Source organism: Anser cygnoides, chromosome Z, assembly GCF_040182565.1.
Source record: "Anser cygnoides isolate HZ-2024a breed goose chromosome Z, Taihu_goose_T2T_genome, whole genome shotgun sequence".
Classification (NCBI taxonomy): Eukaryota; Metazoa; Chordata; class Aves; order Anseriformes; family Anatidae; genus Anser; species Anser cygnoides.
Genome location: NC_089912.1, coordinates 42,767,019 through 42,780,833, shown reverse-complemented (window position 1 = coordinate 42,780,833; position 13,815 = coordinate 42,767,019). Strand labels below are relative to the sequence as shown.

The window sequence follows — 13,815 nt, the reverse complement described above, 5'->3', positions numbered from 1 at the left end:
CAAACTCTTGTACTAGACAGAAGAGGAAAATTCAGAAAAACTGACTGCTAACAGCAACAAATTAGGGAATAGCTCTGCTACACAGATAAAAGTCTACTGAGTTCACTCATATAACTTATGCAAGAGTCATTGCAAGCTTAGGTCTGTAATATTTTGCAACATATTGTTTTCAGTTAGCTTATGTGGATTTTGAGATAGTGGGAAAATATCACAACAAGGCCTTCCCTGTGTTTTGCTTCCTGTATATGGGACAGCTGGAAAGTGGTTTCACCCACCATATGAAGAGATATCTTTTCTTCTGTGGGTGAGGGACAGAGTCTGGGTGTTTCTGACACGACATGGGACCTGCTGAAGTCTGGAGTTTTTGCTTTCCACTATCCATTGAGCATCCTTTTCTTGACTGTGTGTTTGGAGGGTACAGCACCCTCTGATAGCAGCCACCAGCAAGGAACAGCTATGGCAGAGACGTGCTGCAGACCTTAACACATGCTGCCTTCAGTGGTGGTAATGTGTGTCATGGACGTATACCATTCCATTAATCTTGTGTCCTGCATCCTGCTAGGGCCAGGTGTCTTGGCATATTCAGGACAAAAATCATGATAGTGTCTGATGGGATGAAAAATAACATGCAACTTGTTCAGGGGGTCTTGTGTGCTACAGGGTCTGCTTTACCTGAAATGGGAGATGATACCAACTCCAGCTAAATAGAACCAAGCCCCAGTCTCAGTTGGATGGAACAGAAGGTAGATTAATCTGCTGGATATAGAAAGGTCTCCTGGTGGATTGAAATCAATTGGTATGAAATAGGAACCCCAGCATAGTCTCTCATAACATTGTTGGCTGGCATATCTAGAAGCTGCCAGGCAGATAGGATTTTCCTCTGAAAACTTTGGTGGTAAATACCCAGGATTAAGCCTATTAGACATTATTTCTTTCTCCTGGTTCTTGACCATCTGCAGTCACAATAGATTTGGCACTGACCTGTTGATACTCTGTAGACGTATGTATGCACATGTGCACATCATGTGGGCACATCTTGACTAAAATACCTGACATGAGAAGGAAATGTAGTACTTCCAAACAGAGGAGGAAAAGAGAAAGAAATGTGAGAATATATGACATTCAGATGTGAAATTTGCATATGGCAAATTTTGCATTCTGCTGAAGATTTGTATGGATATCCACAGAGGCCTGCAAATGATTCACACTCTTGGCTTAATGTTGGTTTGCAGGGTGTGAATTTCGCTAGATCTTATACACCTGTATTTTTCCTTTATTTTCCTTTCTCTTTTTTTTTAAAAAAAGACAACTTAATTTACCTTTTTTTTTTCCAATATGAACAAATGCAGGACATAGGTTTTTAGTAAAGGTGACAACACTGCCATTTCTCAGGCAGAGAATAGGGAATCCCAGGTGAGGAGCAATGACCATCTTCATGACCATGGCCTGTGCTCTGAAAGGTCCACTGCATGGCTGTTGGTTTCAGTATCTCTGCAGATAATTTTTTTGTGTTTAAAAGCACAAGACAATTAAAAAAAAATAAAGCTACTGGTGTAGTTAGTTTATTTAATTTCTAGCACTGTTTGAGATGCTAGTAAGTAAAACTGAAATAGACGAAGAATTGAGCTTTTGACATATGTTATTTACAGTCATTGCTTTTTTTTCTTTTTCTTTTTTCTTTTTTTCCCTGTGAACTACATGACCCTTCTAGCTCCTTTGATGTCAAGAGAATTTTTTTTAGGCATGTAGATTTTGAATTTTGTTAATAAAACATTTTCTAGTTTTCTCCACTAATAAAAGGATTTCATCCCTTTGCTCTGGTTTGTTAATTTTTTTTTGATTTAGGAACTGATAGGACATCTCGCCACTGTGGGCTGTTAATAAACCTCTTGCTGGGAAGTTGGAAGAGACCACTGTGGTTTCTTGATCACAAGGCTCTGGTTTGTAGATAATTGATGTGAAAATTAGCAAAGTTCTGTGGTACTTTACTTATTGTTTATATGGTGGAAATGTTCATTAACGTGCTGATTAAAGGTTGGTTGCAATTTAGATGCCATCAAGTTTTTGATTTCTTTTCTTGAGGTTTCAAATCAGGTATGCTGACTCACTAGAAGATCATTTCCAGCTGCAGTATTAAGTGTCCATCAGTTGTTGTGATGTTCACAGCATTATTTTTTCAACTGCATTTGAAATATGGTTATGTATGATGAAAATGTTTGGATACTTTTCAGTTTTAAAGTCAGACTTAATTACTATATGGAAAGTTTTTATCTACTACTACCACAGTAGTTTTAGTAAAGCTTTTGGTGTAGAGATTGAGTAGTGATTAGTTCTTCCGTTTTTGCTGCATTTGCTGGTTGTCCATATAACATTGACAGCATTGCTGCCTAGACCATCCTTTTGTTTTGTTTTGTTTTGGGTTGGGTTGTTTCCACCTGGTAAATTGTGTTAGAAAATCTAGAATGCGAAGTAAATAAGTAAATATTTGGGTCTCATTACTAGTTCTGTAAGTGATGGTTGCAGTTGCCACTGGTGTGTTAAGTCTGTAGAAACAAGACATGTTCTATGTGTAGGGTAAACTCACTTGAAAGTCTATCAGTTTGCACATCACCTGGAGCTCACTGAATGCTAGGGAGACAAAAACAGGTTCTTTGAGACTGATTATTAAGGTGTTGGTTGCTCTTGCTGGTAAATCATTCAATCATTTGGCTATTACTGTTGAATTCACTGACACTGGAGATGTCTTTTTTTTTCTTGTGTTTTTGGGGGAGGCATGGCTTCTACAGCTGTATTTGCATTCCCATATGGATTTTTTGTTGCTCTGTATCTCAGTCTGGTTATGTTATTTTGCCTTATGTGGCCAGTTTAGTTAATCAGATAGATTGTTTTATATATGCTGGTGTGGGGCTTGATCTGGCTTTCAGTTTTGTTTATTCTACCAGCATTGTGTGCTTATTTATCATATGTTGTCTCTGCAGATGTTTTCTGTCTGTCATTGGTCATACATGCTAGCTAAAGTATACCGAACGAAGTGGCAAATTATTCTCATGTACCAATTTGTTGTACATATAGCAAACGTGCAGACTGGCTATTTGTTTATATATGCAGAAATTTCGTCTGACCTAAGACATGCTTTTATGACTGCTAAATTTTTTTCTGTCTCTTCCCTTGTGCATGAGGTACTGTAAGGGGTGGGTGTTGATCTTAGTTTAGTGCTGCTTCTTGTAAGTAACTAACAGAATTTTAGAAGTCATTGCTGTAATATAGAGTTACAACATACAGAAATGGGTTGTCCATTTCTTGCTCTGTTGGGAAAGCCATGACATTTTTACAGGCAACTCTTCGGATGATTATAAATGGACTGGACTGGGTCTGGCTTCATTTCAGCCTCTTTTTGGGGGTAGATTTTTGTCCTAGAGGTAAATAAGTAAAAGAAATATCAGATTGGAGGCAGGCAGTTATAAATTCTAAGGGGGGAAAAAGGCAAACTGAAGGATTGACAGGTTTATTTCTTCGAATTTACAGAAAAGATTTGTAGTATTTGTGAGTCAATAAAATAAGCATTAGTTCTTAGGCAGTCACAGTACAATGCAGTCTAAAACCACAAGCAAAGGCATAATCCAGTGGGTGTTGACATCTTTTTCCATTATCAGCCAGAATTCACAGATAAGAGTATCAGGAAGAGAACATTACAGGCAGAATGAAGTGAGTTTAAAAAAAGCCTTAAACATTCTCCATGTTTACCTTTTAGAATATTCATGGGCTCTCCAGCCTGTGTTGTTTATTTTGGCTCAAGAAGTAGATGTTATGCATGATGTATGGTGGCAAACTGTTCTTATTTTCTCTGTAAGAGTTTTAATTCTTATCTATGATCATGGACTGCATTTTTTTTTATAAGTGTTTTGACAGTAGTAGGGTTTCACTGTTGCTCCAAAGTTAAGTTAGAATTTTCCTAACTTAATTAAAATAATTTTCCTTATTCTAGCTTTTCAGGGAAAATAAGCAATGATTTATGGGTATTTGAAAAGGCAACAGGAATCTCATTTTCAAAGACATGTACATAACTTGTGAGCGTGCAGACTTTGATCTGCTCATGAAGTGACCATTAACTTTCATACAGATGTCTAGACATATGCTATGCAAATCAGGGCTTCTGAATGATGTTAGTTGAATATATGCAGTGTATGTGAACATGTCATTTTCAAAAAAAGCAGAATTTCATTTTGTAATACTGATTTAATTTCTTCATGAACTTGAATGAAGTAAGTTTATAATACAAAGCTGGTTAGAAATATAAAGTGGTAGAACAATACCTAAAGAAAAGAAATGTTTCTTGACCATTCAGGTATTGATCCTGAACTCAATGCATTGTACACATTTGCCAAGTTATTCGCTGTGCCTAACTTGGCACATCTGCATAAGTGTGGAGTACTGATCTAACGAGGGAGAACAGCAATATGGCTATTGGCTGTAGGTATTCCTACTTTGCTCTTGTGATGTAACTTGTGATGAAGACTGACAGCCATATTCCACAGAAAAGACTTTCTCACTTTAAAAATTGAGACAATTCATAAAGACATCACTTCAGTCATATGCAAACTTGGTATCAAAGTGAAACCCATAATTTTACTTATTTATGTCATTCTCTGAAAATGTTTCTGTTTCAGGGTCCTGCGTTCATCATGTTGCAATATTTGACACATTAGCATTATTTTCTAGACACACATGGAATTCTCCAGATAAACCTACAGGAATTGCAACCACGTTCCTTGCACTGAGCGAATAAGAAGCTGTTTGTTAAAGGTTTGCATAAGCTAGTTTAAACCTGATTAACTTGCATTACAAAGGCTGTTTAGCTCAGTTCATCTATTAAACTTGTGGCTGCTGTATTCACCCCAACTACACTGAATGTATTTGGTTTTCTTTTGAAAGTTGATGTGGATAAACTGAAGCTTAAATACCAGTTGAGAACAATTTTTCTGGACGTAATTTAATTTCCTTAATCTTTCAGGGAATTTTGTGAGAAAACATGGCTGGAGACGGTTAGCAAGGGAAGTGGTGATGAGATTAGCAGCCTCTACAGAATTATATAATCTGAAAATTCTTGCAGGCAAACTTGATATTAATACTGGGGACAAGGTCAGTTAAAGGGTTCGGGTGCTGCAAGATCCTTTCTTAATGAGTATCGTTCTGCTAGAACCCACACCAGACCTAGTGACACGGAAGGGCCTGGGCAGAAGTTCCAGAACTGAAATAGCTAGGGAAAGAAGCCTTGGACACATAGCTCATAGGCCTTCCATCTGGTCTGAAAACTCAGCGGCAAGCTTCAAAGCGTCTGTACAGGTTGAGTGCAGAAGATGGGTCTCTATCCATGTGAACGTGTTCTGGTACAGAGCAGGTGGTTTTTTGCCTGCCTAGCTTTCACGATGGCATTTGAAGCGCTGTCTGAAATGTACAGACAGCACGGCTGTGCACCCTGAACATTCTGCGGAGGTTGTGTTTGCTTCTGTAATCGTGAAGATGGGTTAGCAAGTTTTGTGTTCTTCGTGGTGGCACAGGCAGGCTCTACTTGCAGAATTTTGCTTCTAGTGATAATTTCAGTTAACCAGGGAGTGATGGAGTGCATAAAGGCAAAATAAGGGTGTGTTGGCTCTGGGAAAGCATACTTTAAATAATCATCGTCTTCCGGTAGAGGCTGTACTTGTTTAATTATTTTCTGTAAAAGTTCCCAGCTGAATGTGACAATCAGGCATGTCATGATTGGAGGCAGATGTCTTTTAATATTTTAACATATTTGGGTGGCTCAGTGAGCTGCCACATCACTCATTCTGCTTCCCTGCAGAAAGACATTCCTCCATAGGCTGACGAGGTGTGTGTTGTGAGTATCAGATCTGTCGCGGTACGGAAGAGAGCAGGACTTTTAAGAAGGTATACTGAGGCAGCAAGCACATCTAGTGAGAGGTAGTCTGAAATGAGCTTGTTCACTGTGCACATGCCTTCCAGCTGCTCATTAGGAAAGGCTAAAGGCATGGGAAAGTCCTAAACTCAGAGCAGAAGGACTCTTCTCAAGGCATTGTCAAGGATCCTCTACGTTTGGACCCAGTCTCTCTCAACGGTAGGAATTCATGCCTTTCCTTTCAAAAGGACATAACAAGAGTTCCTCCTTTTATTTGATTTTACTTTAAAGAAAAAGAAAAAGACAAAAAAAGAAAAAGAAAAAGAGAAAGAGAAAGAGAAAGAGAAAGAGAAAGAGAAAAAGAAAAAGAAAAAGAAAAAGAAAAAGAAAAAGAAAAAGAAAAAGAAAAAAAAAAAGAAAAAGAAAAAGAAAAAGAAAAAGAAAAAGAAAAAGAAAAAGAAAAAGAAAAAAAGAAATTAGTGGCTATTTGAGGGGATTTTGTAACCCTTCTCTGGATTCAGCAGAATCTAACCTACAAATTCAGGGATAATGTTCTCACCACCAACCTGTATAGTATTTGAGACTATTCTAGCTTAACCCTGTCAGACCTGTGCAAAATACCATAGTCAATATGGAAAATACCTACCAAGATTTGCTGTGCTTCTTGGAGAGCATATCTCTGTTCAGTGCTTTATTTAGTGGTTGTATATTCTCCTCAAGAGCTAAAGAGGTTTTTGTCTGGGACAGTTTCTTTAGTTTACATTGACACTCAGTGCATATACTGTGGAAATAAAATAGTGAAAAGGGCCATAAGCCAGAATTCCTTCTCCTTCTTTCACCTTACCTTTTAGATTAGTGCCTTTACTCTTCATTTTAATCTGATAGAAGTTCTGAATTGTGTTCTGCACCATAGCAAAATTACAGTGGAGAAATGCAGAGTAGTGCGTGATGGTTAGAGCAGCGAAGCAGAAAGATGCAGGCTTCTCTATCCTCTGGTTGCTAAAATAATGTTTTGTATGTGTTTCTCATTTCTTCTGATTCTGTATTTTGTTTGACTTATATATATATATTTCACTGAAAATGGCTGGGGTCATCTTAGAATAGCTTCTGTGAGATTTCTGCAATTATTTCTATGTATTGAACATTTTGATTCTGGGGTTGTAATGCAACAGGAAATTGAAACAATGATTTATGTTTCTTCATGTTTTGCATATAACCTTTTGGACTGTCCTTTTTACAGTGCTCTAAAGATGCAGTCAGGCTGATTTTTGGCCCTATGATTCTGCAGACTTTGGTGGAAATGTGCCCGCTTACCCCATGGCTGAAATTTGGCTTGGAGTTTGTTGGCTGCAGATAGCTGCTAAGTGAAACACAGGAGGTGAATCACATACCCAACAGCTCCTAGCTTTATAGCTGGAATTACTAGACAACTTTTTGTGTTGTTTTTTTTAAACCCATAAAAGGCCATAGGAAAAGACTTTTAGAATTTGTAGACATTCCTGTATTTTCAAACAAGGCAGAATTTTAATGGAATTATATGAGAAAACCTTATTTTTCTTATATCATGTATTGATAAAAACATGTTTAGAGACAGTAAAGTCTCTGAAACTTGCAGATCCATGTGCACAGTTCTTAACAAATTGCATTGTCAACCATCCTTTTTTCAGGTTCTAGACAGCACAAGTAGTGGGTGTTACTAAGCTGTAGTGTAGTGCTGTAATTAGTTGAATACTTTCTCCCTAGAGGGAAAAAGCAAAAGCAGGGGAGCCAAGAAACTTGAACTGTGTTTAAAACTTATGTGAAGTAAGCAGACTGGATTTGGGACACTGTATCTTATGAATCATAGAAGATATATTATAAATCAGTGTTTCTGCCTTTACATGCTTCAGTCTGATAGATGGTTGCTGGCCTTAGCATTAATTTAATCATTCTGGGTCTGATACATTTATTAAAAAAAATGATTAGGGATTTAAGATAAGGATTAATGTGGCCTTATGGAAATTCAGATGCAGTTGACTAGTTATGAGGAAAAAATGTCTTTTTTTTCTTGAAAACTCTTTGTTCTTACCACAGAACAGGTTGACCTGCAAAAATGTGCCAAACTAAAAAGAGATGTCATGGGCCACATTAAAAACCACTTAGTGACAAGGCATTATGGCTAGACTCGTGGGAGTTTGTCGACAGGCTGATGAAAATCAGGGGTTTAATGTGCAGAGGAGGGCATAAATGAATGTAATATTGAATTTATAGTGTTCTCTCAGGTACTCATTTCTTCATCATGTCATTTTTTAGGTATTAGTGATGGTAACTGACCATATTGAGAAAACTTTTTGATTAAGGTTTTCAGGCAGCTGAAGAAATCTCAGAATTGAATGGATGAAAAAGGAAACTGAAAAACTCAATCTGGAAATAATTTTGTAAAAATTTTTGTAACTGTTAAGATAGTTAAACAATGAAGCAACATCTTGGGTGTAATGGTAAAATCATTTCTCCTTGCTTACAACACTGTTCTTCTAGAAGTTGCTGTAGTACATTGGCTAGAATATGAACTTGGTGCTGAGAGTTGAGCTGCTGACCATAATCTGCATTAATACTCAGTTGCTTCTTAATTAGGTCATACACTTCCTTTCACAGATGCAGTGACTGTTTGGCTCTACCAAAACTAGTGTAACTTTTCTGTAGAAAGTAGTAAGTAGCAGCATGAGGTCCTTGAAAGCTGTAGGAATTTAGACATGTTCTTTTTATTAATTGCCATTAACAGTTGTGTAGTCAAATGTTGTTGTAACCTTATAAGATTTTAGCCAAAATATTTGGTTTTGTGATTGTTGAAGTCCCAGCTGTGCACTCTGAATATATGAGTTATTCCCTAGTTATTCTTCACAGTTCCACTATAACAGGGCCTCAGGCCATTGATTTGCACTGATTTGAAGGTAACTAGGTCCCCCTTTCTTAAGGGAGGGTTTGTTCCCTCTGAAGCCTGACATGATACTTAGGGAGACTCACTGGGCATAAATGAGTCCCTCCTGCTTGCCTCTGTTTTGCCCCATTGGTCTGGGGTGAGTGGAAGTAACTACTTATTCAAATCCAGTTACTTATTCCCTGGAATAAAATGTTATCAATTTCAATATGAAAACAGATTTTCTCTGGCTATTGTATGCCTATACATAATGAAACACATAGATTTTAGTGTACCCTTGCTATCCATCCATTAAACTCAACATTACAATTTTAAATCCTCAATAGCAAGTTCTGTTCTCCTATTTTTTGAGAGAATGGAAAGCTTTGAATAGATATTAAAAAGAAAAAGGGCATGAGAAAAACAAATAAAATAGAGTGATCTTAAGAAGATCATTCACAAACTTCTTTTCTGTCCTCTTAGAACACTTTAAGAGAAGTTTTACACTTAAACTTAGGACAGCACACAATGAATTTGAAATTCAGAAACAAATTTCAGATATGGTAAAAGGGAATGCTTTTGCATACAGTCTGGACAGTACATCTGTGAAACTCATTGCTGTAGAAAGCTATTAAGGCTAAGAACAGAGCAAACTTAAAAAAATAAATCAGATACTAGCAAGGTTATTACTGATATCCAGAATTATAATAATTAATGCTATCAAAGTTTGAAAGAAATACTATGTGTCAAGCTTTGGGGCATAGGCTAATCTCCGTCTGACAGATATCAGGATGAGACTTGTGGGAAGATGATGTCATGTCTACCTTGTGTGGGTTGTTGTGGTACAGTCTAAACTCACTGTGCTGGCAGTATACAAAACCATTTGAACCTGTCGTGTGGTTGCTTGCATTGATTGCTATATACAAAGTCCTTTTAAATGTGCATCTATTAACATAAGTGATATTCATCTAAAACACCGTGTTTAGCCAAAGTAAGTTAGGAATAAGTGCAGCATGGCTGAATATCTTTGTAGTACTGTAGGTGTCAAAATGCTACTGACTCTTATAAATGGTCTCACACTACTCTGAGTACACATACTGAGCATATGTATCTGTTAGGGAGTATTATATCTTTTTGTATGCATTTATTTGTAAGTACAGATTTTGCTCCTTGGTCTCACTGCTTTACTGGCAAGTCCAATATATCACCTTTTCTAGATCTGAGGTCTTATGTTGCTGTCTGTTTTCTCTAAACAGAGCCATCTCTCTCAACTAATGTGTATTTGCCTGTGGAGTAGTCTGAGTGCCACCTGAAAAAAAAGACAGAATGACATTGGTGAACAAAAGTTCACTAGCTCAAGATATGCAACCAACAAAAATGTATCCAAAGGCAATTTTTTTGTGTTTCCCCACCCTTTCATGACTGGGAAAGGAATAAAAGAAAACACATACAATTATGTGATTACACTATAAAATATAATACAATACAATATAATTAATATAATATAGCTGTTATAGTCTTATTTTTTTGCTGTAATGTTTTCTGCAAGACCCTGTAACTGGTTTTTAGTGTAACAATAAGAATCTACAGAATAAAAAGCATTTTTATTTTTTAATCTAGCAGGATTCAAGCATGATATAGCTGTCTTCCTCAGAGATATAACATGAGCATGGTACGTGCAGACTTTTGGGAAGTGGGAACAAGAACCAGTACCAGAGGAATTCAACTTCTGTTGTCTATCCTGTGAATAACACACAGCAGGACGAAGCTGTCTCAGAACTTAACAGCTATTAAAGCTGGGATCTAAGAGACCAAAGTTACCTTAATTTTTGCTTAAATGACAGGTTTCATGTGAAATGATATGCTATTAGGAACCATGTAGGCTTGAACAGTGAAGCATTGATCTATCATGTAGACCTTGTCTGTAGTACTTGTGCCAGGAAGAAGGGAGCCTGATAGTCTTTGCATATCCAGGTCTGGCAAAAGCAATTGGAAAGCTTTTCAGAGGTGGTGTGAAAGGGTAACTTTATAAAGCAAATGATCTCATTACTTCTCTCCTTGTTCCTTAACCAATGTAATTAATATCCAAATGTTCCCTAAGATTAGTTTTATTTCCTGCCCAACTAGTTGACAGACACTGCTGAGATTTGAATTCACAGCAGGCGAGAGCAGATGGCTACCTTCGGTAACAGATTACTGCATCAAGGCGTACAAACTGTCCAGCTTTGTCTCGATAAACTTCCACATATGATTTATAAAGTGAAAATAATAGAATAAATCCATGATGCCTATAATGAGAATCATATTACAGCTCTGCTTAAAGCACTAGAATTGCCTAAACAGTTATCATGTACTTGTGCTGATCTTCAAATCTTATCAGGCAAGAAAGCATTGCCTGGAAAATGATTAGTCTTCTCTTTGCTATTAGTTCCTCTCATTTCATTTTTATTGAACTAATAAAACTTAAATAGAGATTTCCAACACATATAGCTTCTATTGAACTTCTGGCAAACATATTAAAGTGTTGTACTTCACAGTAACAAGGCGGTTACTTGTTTGTTAGGGGCTTTTTACATAAGTAAAGAAGTCCCTCTGTAAAGTTTCATACTTGCAAGTCCATAATGCAAATTCTGTACTTGTAACTTGTATATATATGTATTAAAACAAACAAACAAACAAAAAAAGAAAGCCAACCAGCCAGTCAAACAAAAACAAACAAACAAACAAACAAACAAAAAACATTGTTTCAGGAAAGGAAAAGTAGTTGCAGGATCATGCATACACATCCAGCATAGGAGATAAACTAGGTTATTTGAGATCATAAATTGCAAGTAAAACTTGCATAGAACTGCTGATGAGAAATAGAATCATAGAATCATTAAGGTTGGAAAAGACCTCCAAGATCATCTGGTCCAACCATCACCCTACCACCAAACCATGTCCCTAAGCACCACATCCAACCTTTCCTTGAACACCCCCAGGGACAGTGACTCCACCAGCTCCCTGGGCAACCCGTTCTAACACCTGACTACTCTTTCTGAGAAGAAATGTCTCCTAATTTCCAACCTAAACCTCCCCTGGAGCAACTTGAGGCCATTCCCTCTAGTCCTATCACTAGTTACCTGTGAGAAGAGACTGACCCCCAGCTTCCACAGCTTCCTTTCAGTTAGCTGCAGAGAGCAATAAGGCATCCCCTGAGCCTCCTCTTCTCTGGACTAAACAACCCCAGTACCCTCAGCTGCTCCTCATAGGACTTGTGTTTCAACTTCTTCACCAGCTTTGTAGCCCTTCTCTGGACATGTTCCAGGGCCTTGATGTCCTTCTTGTAGTGAGGGGCCCAAAACTGAACAGAGTACTCCAGGTGCAGCCTCACCAGAGCAGAGCACAGGGGGACGATCACCTCCCTGGTCCTGCTGGCTACACTATTCCTGATACAAGCCAGGATGCTGTTGGCCTTCTTGGCCACCTGGGCACACTGCTGGCTCACGTTCAGGCAGGCATTGACCAACACCCCCAGATCCTTTTCCTCTGTACAGCTTTCCAGCCACTCTGCCCCAAGCCTGTAGCGCTGCATAGGGTTGTTGTGACTAAAGTGCAGGACCCGGCACTCAGCCACGTTGAACCTCATCCAATTGGCTTCTGCCCATTGACCCATCCTATCCAGGTCCCTCTGCAGGGCCTTCCTACCCTCCAGCATAAATTCATCATAAAAGAGGGCAAGGCTTTTTACAGTACATAGCAGCTCCACCTGAAGCTGCAGAATGACTTAAGAAAGAATTGATATTTCTAGCATGCTGCATCATTATTTGCTTTGTAAAGAAATGTGGCGTGTGGCCCTGTGTACTAGGTGTCTATTGGTATTGCTTACATTTTATTGAGGAGGGTCAGTCTATAATTCCTTGTGCATTTGGAAGCACTTGTATATTTATTCTTCTGGAAGCTCACATTGCTTTGGGTGCTGAAGACTGAGGTGCAGAGTGGTTTATAACTCTATGAGTTGGAGGGGGAGTCCTGTCTTCTGCAAAATTTGGGTTGTTTTCCTGGTGAGTGGTACCATTTCACCAGGTACCCTGGCTTTACTGAGAGCAATAGCTAAGCCTGCTGGGAAGCCTTGGAAAGCAGCTCTGTGCAATAGCCAACCCGCTCTTCTGCCCTTTCTCTCCTCTGTTTTGATATGTTCAGTGCTTTGTTTCCCTCATTTTGTACTTGAAGTTTTGGGTTTTGTGCTCTCTGTGAGCCATGTCTCTGTGTGAGAGGGAGGGCTGTAATCTCTTGTGTGGTGCTGGGGGCTAATGGTAATTTCCCGTTAGTGTTGTGGACAACAGTGAGAATACCGCAGTGTCAGTTACTTTCTGGAAAATTAAGATTTCTTTGCAACTGTAACAGAGACAGCTTAAATTTCCAGGTTTAAAGAATGAGGGGAAGGTTTTAGTGTTTTTTTTTTTTTTTTTTAAGTTAAAAGCTGAAGTTAGGATAAATTCTGTTTGCCCACCTGCAACAGTTTCTTATATAATTAGCTTAATGTGTTTTCATTTGCAGTAATGTTTATTCTGAAGATGTGAAGCAGAGGTGGCGCAGAAAAATGTTATGTAGCAGCTTAAAGATTGTAGTTTCCGAAGATGGTGTTTGTACTCTCTAATTCAACAGTAACTGACCACAGTGAATATCTAATTTAGTGTTGTTTTGGCTTGTATTTATGCAGTTTGCTTAGAACTGAGCAGTGTCCATTTCTGACACGTACAAAAGCATGTGTTTTTTGTTGTTGTTGTTTCTATCACAGACTTACCCTCAGCAAACTTAAGCAATTACAACATCACCGTGGTAGAAGGAAAGAGCATCACATTGTACTGTGATACTACTGGAGGGCCACCCCCTAATGTGTCCTGGGTGCTCACTAATTTTGTTTCAAACCATGAGGTAAGTTTCATATTCAAAGAAGTGATAATTCCTATACAAATATCTGCTGATGGATGGAACAAAGTTCATGTCCAGCTTTAGTTAACTTCTTATCAAAAAGATGAAA

General features: G+C 38.1%; 1 protein-coding gene across 10 annotated transcripts in view; it reads left to right on the top strand.

The window, feature by feature from the left end:
• NTRK2 (neurotrophic receptor tyrosine kinase 2) overlaps window positions 1-13,815 on the top strand; it is a 202,410-nt gene that overhangs the window by 28,251 nt on the left and 160,344 nt on the right. For all 10 annotated transcript variants that reach the window (XM_048080554.2, XM_048080553.2, XM_066989061.1 and 7 more), the window contains exon 6: window positions 13,573-13,709. In XM_048080554.2, the coding sequence (XP_047936511.1) occupies window positions 13,573-13,709 (137 nt within the window). The remainder of the gene's footprint in view (window positions 1-13,572; window positions 13,710-13,815) is intronic.